This window comes from Miniopterus natalensis, chromosome 8, assembly GCF_054644295.1.
Source record: "Miniopterus natalensis isolate mMinNat1 chromosome 8, mMinNat1.hap1, whole genome shotgun sequence".
NCBI classification, from domain to species: Eukaryota; Metazoa; Chordata; class Mammalia; order Chiroptera; family Miniopteridae; genus Miniopterus; species Miniopterus natalensis.
In genome coordinates this window covers 9,203,909-9,219,081 of record NC_142088.1, presented here as the reverse complement: position 1 = coordinate 9,219,081, position 15,173 = coordinate 9,203,909, and the positions used below count along the sequence as shown (strand labels likewise).

General features: G+C 48.1%; 1 protein-coding gene across 1 annotated transcript in view; it reads left to right on the top strand.

Moving 5' to 3' along the window:
- Nucleotides 1-15,173, top strand: part of SGPP2 (sphingosine-1-phosphate phosphatase 2) — a 72,942-nt gene that overhangs the window by 45,756 nt on the left and 12,013 nt on the right. The window contains exons 3-4 of the mRNA XM_087819369.1: nt 8,708-8,887; nt 11,439-11,528. Coding sequence (XP_087675495.1) covers nt 8,708-8,887; nt 11,439-11,528 — 270 coding nt within the window. The remainder of the gene's footprint in view (nt 1-8,707; nt 8,888-11,438; nt 11,529-15,173) is intronic.

Here is a 15,173-nt window from a genome sequence, read left to right as displayed (position 1 = left end):
TTGTTCAGGCCACAGTCAGGGTGAGAGCAGAGACCTACTTTAAGGAAGGTGGCCAGGAAAGAGCCCCTTGTGTCAGTTTCATTTTACTTACGGCTCGAAGAATGGAAGGAGCCAGCCAGGTGAGGTGCTGGGGGTGGGAGTTCCCAGCTGACCCAGCCAGACACAGTTCCAGACTCTGGGTCTTGAACAAGACAGAACACCCACTTGGGGTGTGCTTGGGGCCAATAAAATAAATTTATAGTCTAAATGCAGGCAGGGCAAAGTTGGATGAAGAAAAATAAAAGCAGGTACGAGAGAGTGGTGACAGGCAGCTGTGTTAGGTAAGGTCCTTGGTCGGGAAGACCTTCCAAGGAGGTGGCATTTGGGCAGAGGGCTGACTTGACTTATTGTTTACTTATGACTCACGTTTAAATTGTTATAGCAAATCTAGAATGTTTGAAATCTAGCAACAGTCTAATTTCTGTATTCATTTGGAAACCAATGTGCTCAAGAAGTCTAAATGGCCCAGCAAGCCTTTTAAGAAGAAAACTAGACTTGGAAAGTATGAGGCCATGTTTGTGTTGGTTTTCTCCATCTTTAAAAGAAAGCATTTGCCGTGGTTCAAATCTGGTAAGACACTTCATCCAACAGTGGTTTTGTGAAAATGCTTTCACTGTCCACCATCCCGTGGGCCGCAGCCTTGGAGTGGGCTGTGGAGTCTGCAGAGAGAAGAGCGTGGAGGCTGCCTGCTGGCCGGGAAGGCAGGCTCCAGTCAAGCCTCGCTCATGACAAAGGGTCACGAGGAGGTTATAGCCCCTCAGTCCTGCTGGGGAGGTTCTGACTGTGATCGACAGCCCCTCCTAATAGCGTTCGAGTTAATCACTCACTGGCCAACTGGAACATTGGTGGCGCCCTGCTCTCCCCTCCACTTTGCCCATGCTGGCCAACCTCCTTCCTTTGCTCCCTGCAGTGAGCAGGCGTCAGGCAGGGGACCCATGGGGACGCCTGTCCCTTTCTACTCAAAGACTGACTCTTCAGAGGAGACTCGTAATCCCAGGGTAGGGGAGGACCAGTTCCTGTCTGCCTGGCAGAAACCTGGCGATGAAGCCCTCCTGCCCCTGACAAGGAGGAAGCAGCAAAGGCGGGACAAGGGAAAAAAGACTGTCTTCCGGAGGAAAGTCATGACTGCAGCCAAAATAACAAGGAAACTTGACTTTTGGAGTTGACGGGCTAGATATTTTCATGTCTACAGCCCTTGTCAACTGCAGTGTAATCTTAGTTCTTAGACTGTTTCACCTTAAGAGGGGACATTTTTTTGGTTGAGCTCTAAAAGTTGGTGTTATTTATCCCCACACAGGCCCTTCCACAGGGTTTATTAGACCAGAGCCTGAGGAGTGAGGGCCTGACCACGAGTGTGTCTGCACCCTTTGGAAGGCAGAAGGATGTTACCAGCAGGCAGAATTGACCCCAGGGTCAAGGGGCCTATTCATGCAGTCATTCTCGCTGAGAAGTTTTCTTCCTGAGATATGGGTCCTGCCCCGCACTTCAGGGCTTTGGGTTCTCTCTCAGTAAGGAAGAGACTGTCACAAGGTTTAGACATTTCCCGGGAGAGAGGTTAAATCTCAGACCAGGGCCAGTTTCTTTCACAGGTGAGATGTGAAGTTTCGGTTTCTGGTGATGGTGATGGTGGCAGAGGGGAGCAGTGATGTAATGACAGTGTGGATCCTAACTTTCGCCTGAAGGTCCTGTGTTTTTTTTTGGTTTTTTAAAAATATCTTTATTGATTTCATAGAGAGTGAAGGGAGAGGGAGAGAGAAACATCAATGATGAGATTCATCATTGATCAGTTGCCTCTTGCACGCCCCCAACTGGGGATCGAGCCCGCAACCTGGGCATGTGCCCTGACAGGGAATTGAACCGCGATCTCCTGGATCCTCGGTCAATGCTCAACCATTGAGCCTGCCTGGCCAGGCTGAAGGTCCTGTTTTCAATTCGGAAAGAAGAGAAGTGATGACCAGGAAAGTTGGGGGGAGGCACACAGTGAGGAATAAATAGGAGTGTTGATAAACACATCTGATTGAGGGTGTTGTGGAGATAACATATTGAGTCTTTAGACTTTGCACTGATTTGGACACACAGACTTGGTAGCCACCCTTGTTTGTGGTCATCTTGTTGACAGTTGTTTGAAATGAGTATTGGCTCTGCCCAGCATTGATAGCTCAGCCCGTGACATCAGACTGAGAACGGATAATAGATGTTGTATATAGAAATAGGAGAGTCCACTTGGCTGTTCCCCACAGTAGTTGAGTAGCTGTGTATCCAGGGTGCCCTCACCAAAGACTCACATCATCTGCGTTGTCATAAGTGAATTTTCCTCCCTACATCCTGTGATTATGGCTCCCATAATTTTGTTAGCCTGCATATTGAGTTTTTCTCCATATGCGTTTCCTTAGCTCTCCATTTCCACCCAGCCTCTTAACTGCTAACTTAATTTGCTCATGGACTGCCACCCGAGGAAATGCAGCCAGCAGCACCATAGTTAGAGACCGAGAACACTTAGACCTGAGGGTCTGGGAATAACCCTTTACTGTTCTTATCACCAGTTAGTTCAACAGTAAACTATTTGCGAACTAAGAGAAGTGGGAAGGTTTGGGCACGTCCACGTGTGAAGGAAACCTAATCCAGAAAGACAGAAGGCCCCTAACCTTTGAACTTTCTCAAACAAGGACCCTTAGGTCAAGTGCTTTTGAAGCACCGTCTTCATGATTAGAAGTGGTTCTCATCCCTGCAGGTTACGGCACCGGTTGCCGGCACCACAGAACCAGTTTCTTACTGTGCGGTACAGCTGGCGGGTCATGCACCAGGCAAGCCCCTGAGCCGCCGTTGACCGTGACTCACCTGGCGTGGATGATGTAGCATGGCTTCACTCCATGGAGTCTTTAATCCTTCCAGAAACAAATCTTTCGTATATTTGTTTTCTGACCACCGTGCAGGTCTTTTCCGAATTCTCTAGATTGCAGGCTGAATCACCGCGGAGGCAACCTTCAGCTCCTTAAACCTGAAACCTGAAAAGCTGTCTCTCTCCAGCATGAAAGGATCCGGCTCTGACCACATGCACTAGGAGAGTCCGTGGTGGCTTGAAAAGCTAGGTGTTCATTGGTACTGACCTTTGGCCTCAACCAGGCTCGTGATCGATCCATCAGCACGATGGTCCCACCCCGACCTCCCCACGTGGAAAGACAGGAGGGGGCAGGTGTGGGCACGTCTTCTCTTCTCAGGGTGATTCCAGCCTAGACACTCTCTGAGGCTAAATATATTTCAGGGTGTACTGAGCCTGAACCCCATTTTAATGATATCTGTGCATTAAGGTAGATATTCATTCTCGTGTATTATTTGTCAGATGCTAGATGGTGGAATATGGAGAAAAGCCCAAGTCCAGCTCCTCTATACCAATGGCATTATCTTTGGAGAGACAGTCACCCTCTGCAATCGTCCATGTCCTCATTGTAAAACAGGAATGACGTGAACATTAAATAACGTCTATGAAAATACACTTAAAAAAAAATCACCGCACAAGTATAATGTATTATTTAACCCAGCTCCGTCTTAATGAAAAGGCTCAACTAGTTTGAAGCAACTTTCCTACAACTATGCTACACCCATGACTTAACTACTGATCTTTGTACCTTTAGTGTTTATCTTCAAAAATTTCAGAAGCAGGTATGAGCTTGAAAAAGTGGAGAGTTAAAGCAAGCAAATGTAACTTATTTTGTTTCTCACCTGCCATTTGTTGCTTTAGTTAACGTATTTTTTACAGAACTTGGCATATGTGAAGATGAGTTTTCTAATAGTCTTCTGTGATTTATAATGTTTGTTCTGTGATTTCTTTGTTTTGGTGCTTCAGGCATGGAATGAAATTTTATTAGTTTGAAATCACAATTGCTTCTCTCAGTGATTCATGCCCCCCCACACCCTGTCCCCACAAACCCATGCAAACCCACGTGATATACACAGTAAAAGAGCCCTGACTCTTAAAAAGTAAATAAAAATAGAGCCACAAGCATGAGAGAATATTCAATTGAAAACAACTTTTCACACTGGATGGTAAGCAGTAGTCTCTAGAATATTTCCAAATAACCATAACAAAGAAATGCTTTTAATCCAGTCCCTGGAGGCAGCTCGGGGCCTACAGAGCAGTGTGTATTCATTCCAGGGACGAAAAAACACTGAACCCTGGGTCCACACAACAGGGCTAGTGTAGTTGGTCTCCTTTTTTTGTAAAATCACTGATCTTAAAAGCCTCTATAGCTAAAAGTTGCTCTTAAAATGAATTCCGTGCTCGTGGTTTGAGTAGACGGAGTTTCCCCAGCTTTCTCTGTGACATGTGTGGTCACCTCCTCAGTGCCCTGTGGAAATGGGGTTCAGGGCCAGAGCTGGGCAGGACATTTGAAGACAAGAATATTAATAGGCCCCGTTGCTACTTCTGTTAGATCAATATTTGCAGACATTGTCAATAACATTTGGAACAAAGGACTTCAAGGACACAAAGAAGAGGTATTTCAGGACCCATCTTGATGGCTAGTTTCATCAATGGTGACATAATTTACATGTAATATTTACCTTTTCAAAGAGTATAATTCAGTGGCTTTTAGTATTTTCACAGTTAAGCAACTGTCACCACTATTTAACTCCAGAACATTTTATCTCCCCAACTGGAAACCTCGCATCCATTGGCACTCACTTTCCCACCCCGCTCCCGCAGCCCCAGACACCCACTGACCCGCTCTCTGTCGCCCTGGATTTGCCTGTTCTGAACACTCCGTATAAACGGAATCCCACAGCATTTGCCCTTCCACGCCTGGCTGCTTTCACTCGGCACCCCGTGGTCAAGGGCCACCCGTGCCGTGGCGTGATTCAGCCCCTCAGTGCTTTTCACGGTCAGGTAACAGTGGGTGTGGTAAAGCTCCACCGCATTGAGTTGATCCACGCATCCGCTGACGGGCCTTTAGGTGGTTTAAACTGGCTGGCCAGCCATTGTAAGGCCTGCTGCCGGGGACAGTCATGCACAAGCTCCTGTGGGGACCTACGTCTCCATTTCTCTCGGGTGTGCGCCTAGGAGGAGAGCGGCTGGGTGTCTGGTCTCACGTTCTCCAAACGGTCACATTAGGAAGCTGAGCAAAAGGGGAGTGAGCTTCAAACGGGACAGGGGCGTATTGGTGCAGAAGCTGTGGTCTTTGGGTGCTTCTCTACTCTCCAGGAAAGATGATATAAATAATTCCTGACTTACTGAGAATAAGTTCATGGATAGACTGTAATTTCCACGAGACCTGAGAGGTGTCATGCCCTCCTGTTAGTGAGTCTCTTGAGCCACAATTCCCCCGTGGTGGAGGGAGCCGGGGGTGTAGCCAGAGGAAGAAAGATGTTAGAGTTGATCAGGATTTGTGCGTGGCTGAAGGGCGTGGGGCGTGTAATCTGAAAAGAGCCTCTGAGTGTCTCTCCACCCACAGTGGACTTAGCTTTCATTGTAGTAACAGTGGTTGCTTTGTGGGGCGGGGGACCAGTGGGGGCAGCCAGCAACCTCAGTGTATGAAATACGAACACGTGGCTTTGTTTGTGAAAGTCTGTGGCTGCTTTACTAGCAGTGATGTTACTCTGATGACCTATTTCCTGAACTGTTTAGGTTTTATTTATGCTATTGTGAAGAGGAACGTCCTGTGATTCAGAGATGTCTTTGGCACAGCAAACTTTGTCATTTTGGGTTGTAATAACTGGAAAGGGCCACCACACTAAGAGGAAATGAGCTGTTGTCTCTGAGGGCCTGGAGGAGCCCAGCCGTCAGGAACAGACCCCAGTTGGAAGCTCTTCCGTGCTGTGAGGACGGCCTGCGTCCAGTTGACAGATGGGTTCACTGGAAAAGCTTTTTTCTGCTTGGGATCAGCAGTGGACTATCCAAAGAAATGGATCCCCCCCCCCCAACCTATGTGATTCCTTTATCCTGTAATCATGGCAGAAGTAAGAAAATCGGCTAATTCCTCATCGGGAAATGCTACTCTCCCCCTCCCCCTCCCCATCAGCCACCACCACGCAGGGGACCCGGCAGGTCAGCTGAGGTGTCAGTGCTGTGTAATTGCCTTGTCTCCTCAGGGAGTTTTCCTTCGCATTTAGGCCTTTGGGGCCTGAGCCCAGAAGAATGTGATAGATGTTGGAACTTAATTTGCTCTCTTTACGTACAGAGCCAAGTCCTCCATTTAGGGTGAGCCCTATTGAGTTAATCATTAGACTCTCTAACTGCAAAATGAATGGCGAAATAGTTCTCTTCTGCCATGGGACTCTTTATAAGAGGCTTTATTTTTTAGAGCAGTTTAGGTTCACAGCGTGACTCAGCGGTTGAGCATTGACATAGGATCCAGGAGATGGCGGTTCGATTCCTGGTCAGGGCACATGCCCGGGTTGCGGGCTCCATCCCCAGTAGGAGGTGTGCAGGAGGCAGCCCATCAGTGACTTATCATTGATGTTTCTCCCTCTCCCTTCCTTTCTCTGAAATCAATAAAGACATATTTTAAAAAATAAAAATAAAATGAAATGACCAACTGCCCCAGTTCTTAAAAACATCCTTCAAACATAGAAGGCAAAATATCAGTGAAGTCAGAGGATCTCATGAACGTCAGGGAAATGAAATTTTATCTGGAGGGTCGCCCAGTCTGTCTTCACGCTGTGTATGATCTTAAGGTTTCCTGTCTCCAAGGGGTTTAAAGTATCTTGGAGCAACTGGAGTCAGTCATGATGCCTATAAATTGTTTCTGTTGGCGAGCGGGGGCGGGGCAGGGTTGACCACCTCCAGCAGCCCCTGAGAAATCCTGGGCAGTCGGAACATCTGCAGGCTTCTCAACTCCCCGGATGGTAGTTGGTTTTTACAGGTTCGAGGGAGGGAGGCGGAAACATAAAAGAGCGAGCTGGTTTCCAGGACAGTGGATCCTGGTAATAAGGGGCCGGTAAAGAGGTTAAGTTTCAAAGTCCGATTAGAGGGCTCAGCCGTGGAATCCGGAGTGACTGTCACTGCGGCTCTAAAGCCTGCCGATCCAGCCTGCTGTGCAGACAGTGGCTCTCGGTTTTTAACCAGGAGCAAGTGGCTGCAGAGCACAAAAGCATACGCAGCCTTCTGGGGCTACGGACTGTGCTGGGATCGAGCTCCGAATTAACCAGCAGCAGACCGAGCTAAAAGAAAGCGCCAGGATGTGGGCAACCCTGAGGCGAGCTGGCTGACTAATCGCGATTATTTCGAAATAGTCTTCCCATAGTGGGATTTGTTCCAGAGCAAGGTAACCCATCCATCGCGAGCCAAATAAAGCCTTAGTAAGATCAATCTGGTCACGGTAAGATGAGAAAGTTTCTGATGAAAGCCCATGACAAAGTGACCTGTGCAAGAATACCAGGGCTTCTCAAGTTCTCCTGTGCGATCGACCCACCTAGGAGTCTTGTGGGAATGGGGCCCCAATTTAGTAGGTTGGGCTGGGGATCTGCATTTTAAAGTAGAGCCTGTGGCCCTGGCCAGTGTGGCTCAGTTGGTTGAGCATCACCCCAGGCGCAGAGAGGTCGCTGGTTCAATTCCAGGTCAGGGCACATGGCCAGGTTTCCAGCTCTGATCCCCAGTAGGGGGTGTGCAGGAGGCAGCCCATCACTTTTTCTCTCTCATTGATGTTTCTCTCTCTCCCTCTCCCTTCCTCTCTCCCTAAGAAATCAATAAAAACATTTTTTTATCAAATAAAATAGCACCTGTGTGGTGCAGATGCCTCAAATGCAGAGACTTAAGCAAATGGTTTTCTTTTTTCTTTTTTTATAACCATTATGAAATGGTTCTCTTGTAACCTCTCTGAAAAAGTAGTAAGTCTCTTGTTAACAGTCCTGTTCATTTCTGCAGGGTATAAAAATCAAATTCTGATTTCTTTCTTCTGCTTTCAGAAAAAAATGAAAGGGAGTGGAAATTTCTTCATCAATGGCATCATGAAAAAGTCATTTGAAAAAACTCCAGGTTGAGGTGTCTTTATGTTGGGCTGAAAATTCCGTAGCATTTATTTTACTGATGCTTCTGATTGTTGAGTGAAGTTAAATTAAATCCAGTATGTCACCTACATATGACAGGAGTAACACTAGCACTCAAATTTTTAGCTACAAGTTCCATAGAACAGTCACTCTTCTGGTTAAAGTTTGAAAACAATGGCTATCTGATTTGAGTATCAATGGTTTTTAGTCCAGGGCCATCCTGTGTTTGGATGGGAACTATCACGTGGTCGTTTAAGGCAAAGATGTTGAAGCCAAAATCTCTAGATTCAAATCCAGCGAGTCTCACCATTTACTGACTGTATACGGTGGTTCACTCATCTGTAAAATGGGTCTGCACTCTACTAATATTACTGGATAAACCTTAAGTTAACATTCATAAAGCTCTTAGAACACCGCCTGGCACACATCTGTGCTATATAAATGCTTGTGAACTATGTGACTGAAATAAAGTGAGTTCATGCTGTGTCTCAGTTGCCCTGTGGAATCCAGAGGCCTGTTTCTCTTTTTATCAATTAAATATCACTCTGGAAGCCTTCCCCAATAGGCAGCTGGCTCTGAAAGAAAGGGCATTTCAGCCAACAGACAGGGAAACTCAAATTTGTGAAGCGTGGGGGGTCAGTGATTTTCCTTACCTGGTTAGACTCACCTCGGTCCCTCGGTTTTACAGCTGGTGATGTACATTGGCCAGGTGGCCAAGGATATCCTGAAGTGGCCTCGCCCCGCCACCCCTCCGGTGGTGAAGCTGGAGAAGAGAGTGATCGCTGAGTATGGGATGCCGTCCACCCATGCCATGGCGGCCACCGCCATCTCCTTCACCCTCCTCATCTCTACCGTGGACAGGTACCAGGTGAGGCCCTGCTGCGGGAGGCTCTCGGGCCACGAGAGCTTCAGAATCTTCTTCGAAAGCTGCTTTGGGCACTTTGAGGCTCATGAAATGAAGCCTCAGGGGAACTGAGACCTATTAAGCCATCGGTGACAATTTCTTCATAAAGTGACACTACAGTTTAGCACCTAAGCCAGGTTGTGCCTGAGAACGACAGTGAACACCATCAGTAACCCCACCAGCATAACGGGGACTGTCCTGGAACCGGGGTGTGTGGTCTCCCCCCCTTCGGAAAGCATTTTCCCCCTGAACTGCCTGACGAGACAGCACTTGAGTCGGGGCTTCCATCCTGTTCTCAACAGACACGAGGCATTTATGATCCTAGTAAATGACCCCCCGGGGCTGAGATGCTTCCACCAAATCCTCCTGCTAGACTTCCCAGGGCCAGGGGCGAACAGTCCGTGCCCCAAATGACTCCCCGGGGGGCCTCTGTCCCTTGTTTGGGTTCAACTATTACAAGTAATGGCTCCATGTTTTCTAGAAAACTGTCTGAATTACAGGAGATTAATAAATGCCAGAAACAGGAGAATTTCACTTAATGAAATTCCAATTTCTGCTAACATGCCAATTATTGTCAGACCTTTTTAAAAGTTAGATTATTACTGCAATCAAGTTTTGTTTTATCCGTCTTAGAACTCTTGCTCTAGTTTTGTTTCATTTCATAATTTTACCTTTGATCTATTAGAAAACTTAGATTTCATTAAATCCAGCAGTCCCATCCATAAACGACAGTATTGTTTCGCCCTGTCCCCCATACCCAAGAAACCCAGGGACACTCTGCGTGCCAGACTTTACTGAAATGGGGAGGGTGTCAGCCTAATGGGGTTGGACAAGAACAAGATTAGCGTTAAGTCCTGGCTCTCCCCTGGCTGTCATCTACCTGGTCATGACCACCGGGGTTAGACCTCGGTTTCCTAAATGGGAAAGGGAGGGCTGAGGAATGTCTCCAACCAGGTATAATCTTGTGTTGGTACTTGCTTCAGTGTCATGCCAGGGTCAAAAATGTCCGAGCGCCCCAGTACCGTCTGAATTAATATAATGCAGGCTTCTGAGCTATGCCGTGCCCGTGAGTGACATCTACCCCAGGAGGAATAGCGGGCCCGGCCTCAGCCCTCATCCGGCTGCTCTCAGCGTCCAGAGAGGCCTGTGAACATGCTGATGTTACCTTGGGAAAAAACAGCGATTGAGGCTGACGACAGGGAAGCCACCACCACCATTTATACGCATATTTTAAGGCTACCTGGGCCTATTTTAAAAATTCTTTTCAGATCACACAATGCAGTGGTTTTCATAAGGCTTGACTTGTTAAGATCTTCTTTCCTATTTAATTTTAATGATAAATATGTTTAGCTATCTGAGTTACTGCCCCTAAATAGCACTAAATATGGGATTTGTTCACATAAATATGTGTTGAGCCTAATTTCAAACTCTAATTTCAGAATTCACTAACGCATTAATTTTTAGCACTTTTTTGATTAAAGTCTGGCACCCAGTTAACAATAAACCTTAAGAAGAGACACCCAGCCACTTGCCACTGTACTCACGTGTTCCATAGGAAAGACTATGCTGGACTTGCGTTCAGAAGGTGTGGCTTCTGGTTCTGACTCTGTCACATCTGACTGTGTGACCTTGGGAAAGTCACTTTGCTTCTCTGAGCCCTGGCTCCTGTTTTGAGGATCGGATGTGATGATTGATGGGGAAGCATCTTCATGCTAACGTTTAGTACTAATGTAACTTGTGACTTAGGTTCTATCGTTAGCCACGTTCTACAAATGAGGAAACTCTATCTCATAGGTTAGGTGAAGGTTAAATGAGATTCTGAATATCAAGTGCTTCGCACAACACAGGCAGTTCTTTATTCTTCTCTGGGAAAGACCAGACACGAGTCCTGGCGGATTATATCTCCATGTCTAGTTCATAAGCAGGCTATTCGTACGTTCCTCATATGATTCGGCACTAGCCCCGTTCCTCGGTCTGCTGTCCCACCAGCAAACGTTGAGATTTAGTAAAGTCTGGGTTCTGCCTTGACATCTAGACATAAACATGCCCATTCTTAGCGTGGGCCAGTTGCTGCCGAGCTTTGTCACCGCAGCTCGTGTCAGTAGGTGACCGGACTTCCCCACCCCAGTGCTGTCCGTCTAGCTGGCCCTTGCTCAGCACCGCACACTTCACAGGTCTCACCCTAAGAACAGGTGGAGAAAAATAACTAGCTCCTCCATCGCAGCAGCCGGCACAATAGCCGTGGACGCAGGTCTTAAGGCCACGCTCGGCTGTGTCTTGTGTTGTGAAACTTCCCCCCAGCACTATATTCCGGGCACCCTCCCCTTTCTTCCCTCAGGTCTCCCAGGTTGCTGGCCTAGGGCGGTTACTGGATCGGGAGTCCTGGCCTCTTCTAAGGCATCGAGAGAGAGAGAGAGAGAGAGAGAGAGAGAGAGAGAGAGAGAGAGAGAGAACACACACACACACACACACACACACACACACGCTGACGTCCCGTTTCCTTTCTTCCCTGCAGTATCCCTTCGCTCTGGGGCTGCTGATGGCCGTGGTGTTCTCCACGCTGGTGTGTCTCAGCAGACTCTACACGGGGATGCACACGGTCCTGGTAAGACTCTGCGGTTGGATCTTGGGGTGACCGTCTGGGTAGTATTTTGGCTGCTGTGCCAGTGTGTTCTTCACACGGTATTTTTATAAAGCGATTTGCATGTGTAATTACATTTTCCATTAGGCCAGTGAGTTAAGTAATTATTATTTTATGGCACATATGTAATAATGGTAATGACTTATTAAGATAATATCAAGGAGGCTGAGTTGGGCTAGATCCTTGTGACTTTGAAGATTGACTGGAACAGTGACAGAGACTTGCGTCATTTGTTTTCATGCTGGCTGACTGCTGCTGAAGCAAGCAGTGCAGGGAACACGCCCAGGGTCAGGGGTGCGATGAGTGGGCGCAGTTCCTCACCTGGTCCTCAGAGAGAGGCCTGAATTTCGGGGCCTCAGCTGCCGGTGCAGGCAAGGGCCCTGCCAGGTCAGAAGAGCCCGGAATCATGGGCTCGCTTCCTCGCGTACGGCCCTAGGCCGGAGGTGCCCAGTGCATCTGGCAGCTTCTAAGACAAGGTGGGGGAGAGCGCTCTCAATTTGCTGCCCCACTGCTCCCCTTTACGAAGCAGTTCCCTCCGACGACGCCCACAGACTCAACCGTGGAGCAAAGCAGAGCTTTCTCGGGTGTTTTGGGTACTTCTTTTATCTGCACCTACCTCTTAATTTCCATGGGCTTTAATAAGAAATGATCTTGGGGCCCGGCCGGGCATGGCTCAGTGGTTAAGCATCGACCTAGGATCCAGGCGATCAGGGTTCGATTCCTGGTCAGGGCACATGCCCGGGTTGCGGGCTGCAGCCGATCAATGACTCTCTCATCATTGATGTTTCTCTCTCTCTCCCTCTCCTTTCCTCTCTCTGAAATCAATAAAGATATATTTAAAAAAAAAAAAATGATCTTGGGAACTGAGGCTAACATGAAATCCAAAGCAGCCCTGGCCGGTTTTGCTCAGTGGTTAGAGCGTCAGCCTGCGGCCTGGAGGGTCCACGTTAGGTTCCGGCCAAGGGCACAGCCCCCGTCAGGGCACATGCGGGAGGCGACCAATGCCGTGTCTCTCTCTCATCGATGTTTCTGTCTCCCTTTATTTCTCTCTCCCCCCTTCCACTCTCTCTGAAAAGCAGTGGAAAAAATATCCTCAGGTGAGGGTTTAAAAACACCAACAAAGGAAATACATGGATGTGGAGTTGCAGATGGGAATGGAGTACAGAAAACCCCCCTCAGTAAAAATACAGCAGCGTGACTTTCTCTGCCTTTTAAAGTGGGTTATGGGGATGGGGAAGCAGAGATTTGGGGGGAAGATCATTTAGGCGTTTCATTCAGATGAAAGGGAGGGGTGTACAGCCACTCTTTTTGGAGCATCTGACCTAGAAGAAACCAGAGCAAGGGGCCATAGCAGCTGGTCCTCCCACCACCATCCTGTCACACGTGTGATTTTATTTCATAAAGATCTTAGGCCCTGACTCGGGCCCAGGCCCCACTCAGGGCCAGAGGCATGGCTCAGGGTTCAGTGGTACCTGATTTCTAGTAGCAGAAGGGAGCAGTTGGTTTTAATAGTAGGATAGAGTTAAATGGTGGGTTGGTAGCCTTCTTTAGTCACCAATAACTTAAAAGTTCCTGCCAATTGGCAGGCTTGGGCTACATCTGGGAGCTATTGAGGAAACAAAACCTACCCTACCCTCCTGAGCCTTCAGGTTTGTTGATGGAGACAGATGTTTACGGTCTGATTACTGTATAAGACAAGTACTCTAAACGTAGTGGCTGGATTGGGCCTACTGAAGGAACACGCCTCTCCCGGCCCCCTCAGTCTTGGGGGACTGCTCTGCACTAGTGGTTCTCAACCTTGTCTGCATATTCAGACCCTAAGGGAAACTTTAAAAAGTATCTGGAACTCTTTGGACACTCATGTTCGTAGTGCAGTATTATTCACAGTAGTCAAAAAGTGGAAGCAACCCAGGCGTCCATTGACAGGTGACTGGGTGAAGAACATGTGGTACGTCCATACAATGGAATATTATTCAGCCTTGAAAAGGAGGGAAATTCTGACACATGCTACAACATGGACGAGCCTTGAAGGCATAATGCTAAGTGAGCTAACTGGTCACAAAAGGACAGATATTGTATGATCCCATTTACATGAGATCCTTAGACAAAAGCATAGAGACAGAAAGAGAATGGTGGTTGCCCAGGGTGGAGGGAGGGGGCAGTGGGGAGTTATTTAATGGGTATAGAGTTTTAGTTTTGGAAATGGATGGTGGTGATGCTTGCACACCAGTGTGAGTGCACTAATGCCGCTGCACTGTATGCTTAAAAATGGTTATGATGGTCAATTTTATGTTATGTGTTTTTTACCACAGCCGTATATATATGAGTGCCCTGGGCACTGGTGTTTTTCCAAAGCTCCTCGGTTGGTTTTAATGGGCAGCCAGGGCTGAGAGCCATTGATTAGGCTAATTACCCTTTAAAGTGGGACGTGGGTGTGTTCCTGAACAAAACCCGAGTGGGAAGGTGGAGGAAGGGAGAGACGGCCGCTGCCCCTCCTGTCCACATCAACTGTGCTAACCCCGCACAGCTAGGGTGCCACAGCGTGTCCCCAGGCGTGCCTGTTTTATATACACGGTTCTCTGTGCACGGAGGGGAAGGGCAGGTCACGGAGAGCTTAGCTCAGCCATTAAATCACCCCTTGTCAGGGGCTAAAGGCTTGCTGTGATGTCAGGGCTTTGGACAGGCTCCAGTCAGCTCCTGGCTGTTCCCAGTGCAGCGTGGGGACCCTTCGAACCTGCTCGCACTGTCACCATCCTGCCAAACCAGTCCTGGCCTTGCCTCTACCTACCAAGACGCCTAATAAGGAACTTGGGCATCCCCCTGGCTCCTCCCTTCCCACACTCCACCAGCCAGGAAGTCACCAAGCCGGATTAATTCTGGCTCTTAAAGATGTCTTAGAGCTGTTCTCACACCACTGCCAGGATATTATTTCCAATCTGATTATGCTGGTCCCTGCGTGGAGAAGTTTCTCCATCACCTGCTGGGTAGGAATCATGGCACAGATAGTCCCAACTGTGAGCAGCAGCCATCTGGGGCCCCCAGGGGAACCTACCCTTGAGAGAAGTCAGCACTGTTCGTGGCAAACACGGAGATAAAACATGGGGGCCTTGATGACACTCTTGAGCTGCTGTATCTACCGCACCTGCAGCCGCCCTTCCCTAGGCTCACTGTTCAAGGTCAAAGTTCCTTATAGCTCAAGCTGATTTTTATTGGAGTCTTATATTTCTCATAGTGAAAGGCATCCTAACCGATTTACAGAAATGATTTTTCGGTGTATAATCTCATGTTCTCTTGGTTTGAAGAGTAAACCAATTGCAGCCAGCTGTGAGGGAGGGGACAGGGTAGAATATCTTGGAAAGACTGGGTAGCTCCTGGAATCCAACATAGATGGGGCCAAACAACTGAGCCTCAGGAAGGGCTTTTCTCCATGTGATGGATCCACGCTTTGGAGCTGCCTTCTCTCCGAGACTAGACCCAGGGAGGTCTGGCCTTAAATTCTTTGTTTCACTCCTGAAAGGATTCCAATGGGATGAATTTCAGGGAAGGTACTTAGTTGTCCTGACCTGGGCTAGGAGCCCATTGCTGCACCCAGCGCTCTCCAAGGGGTGC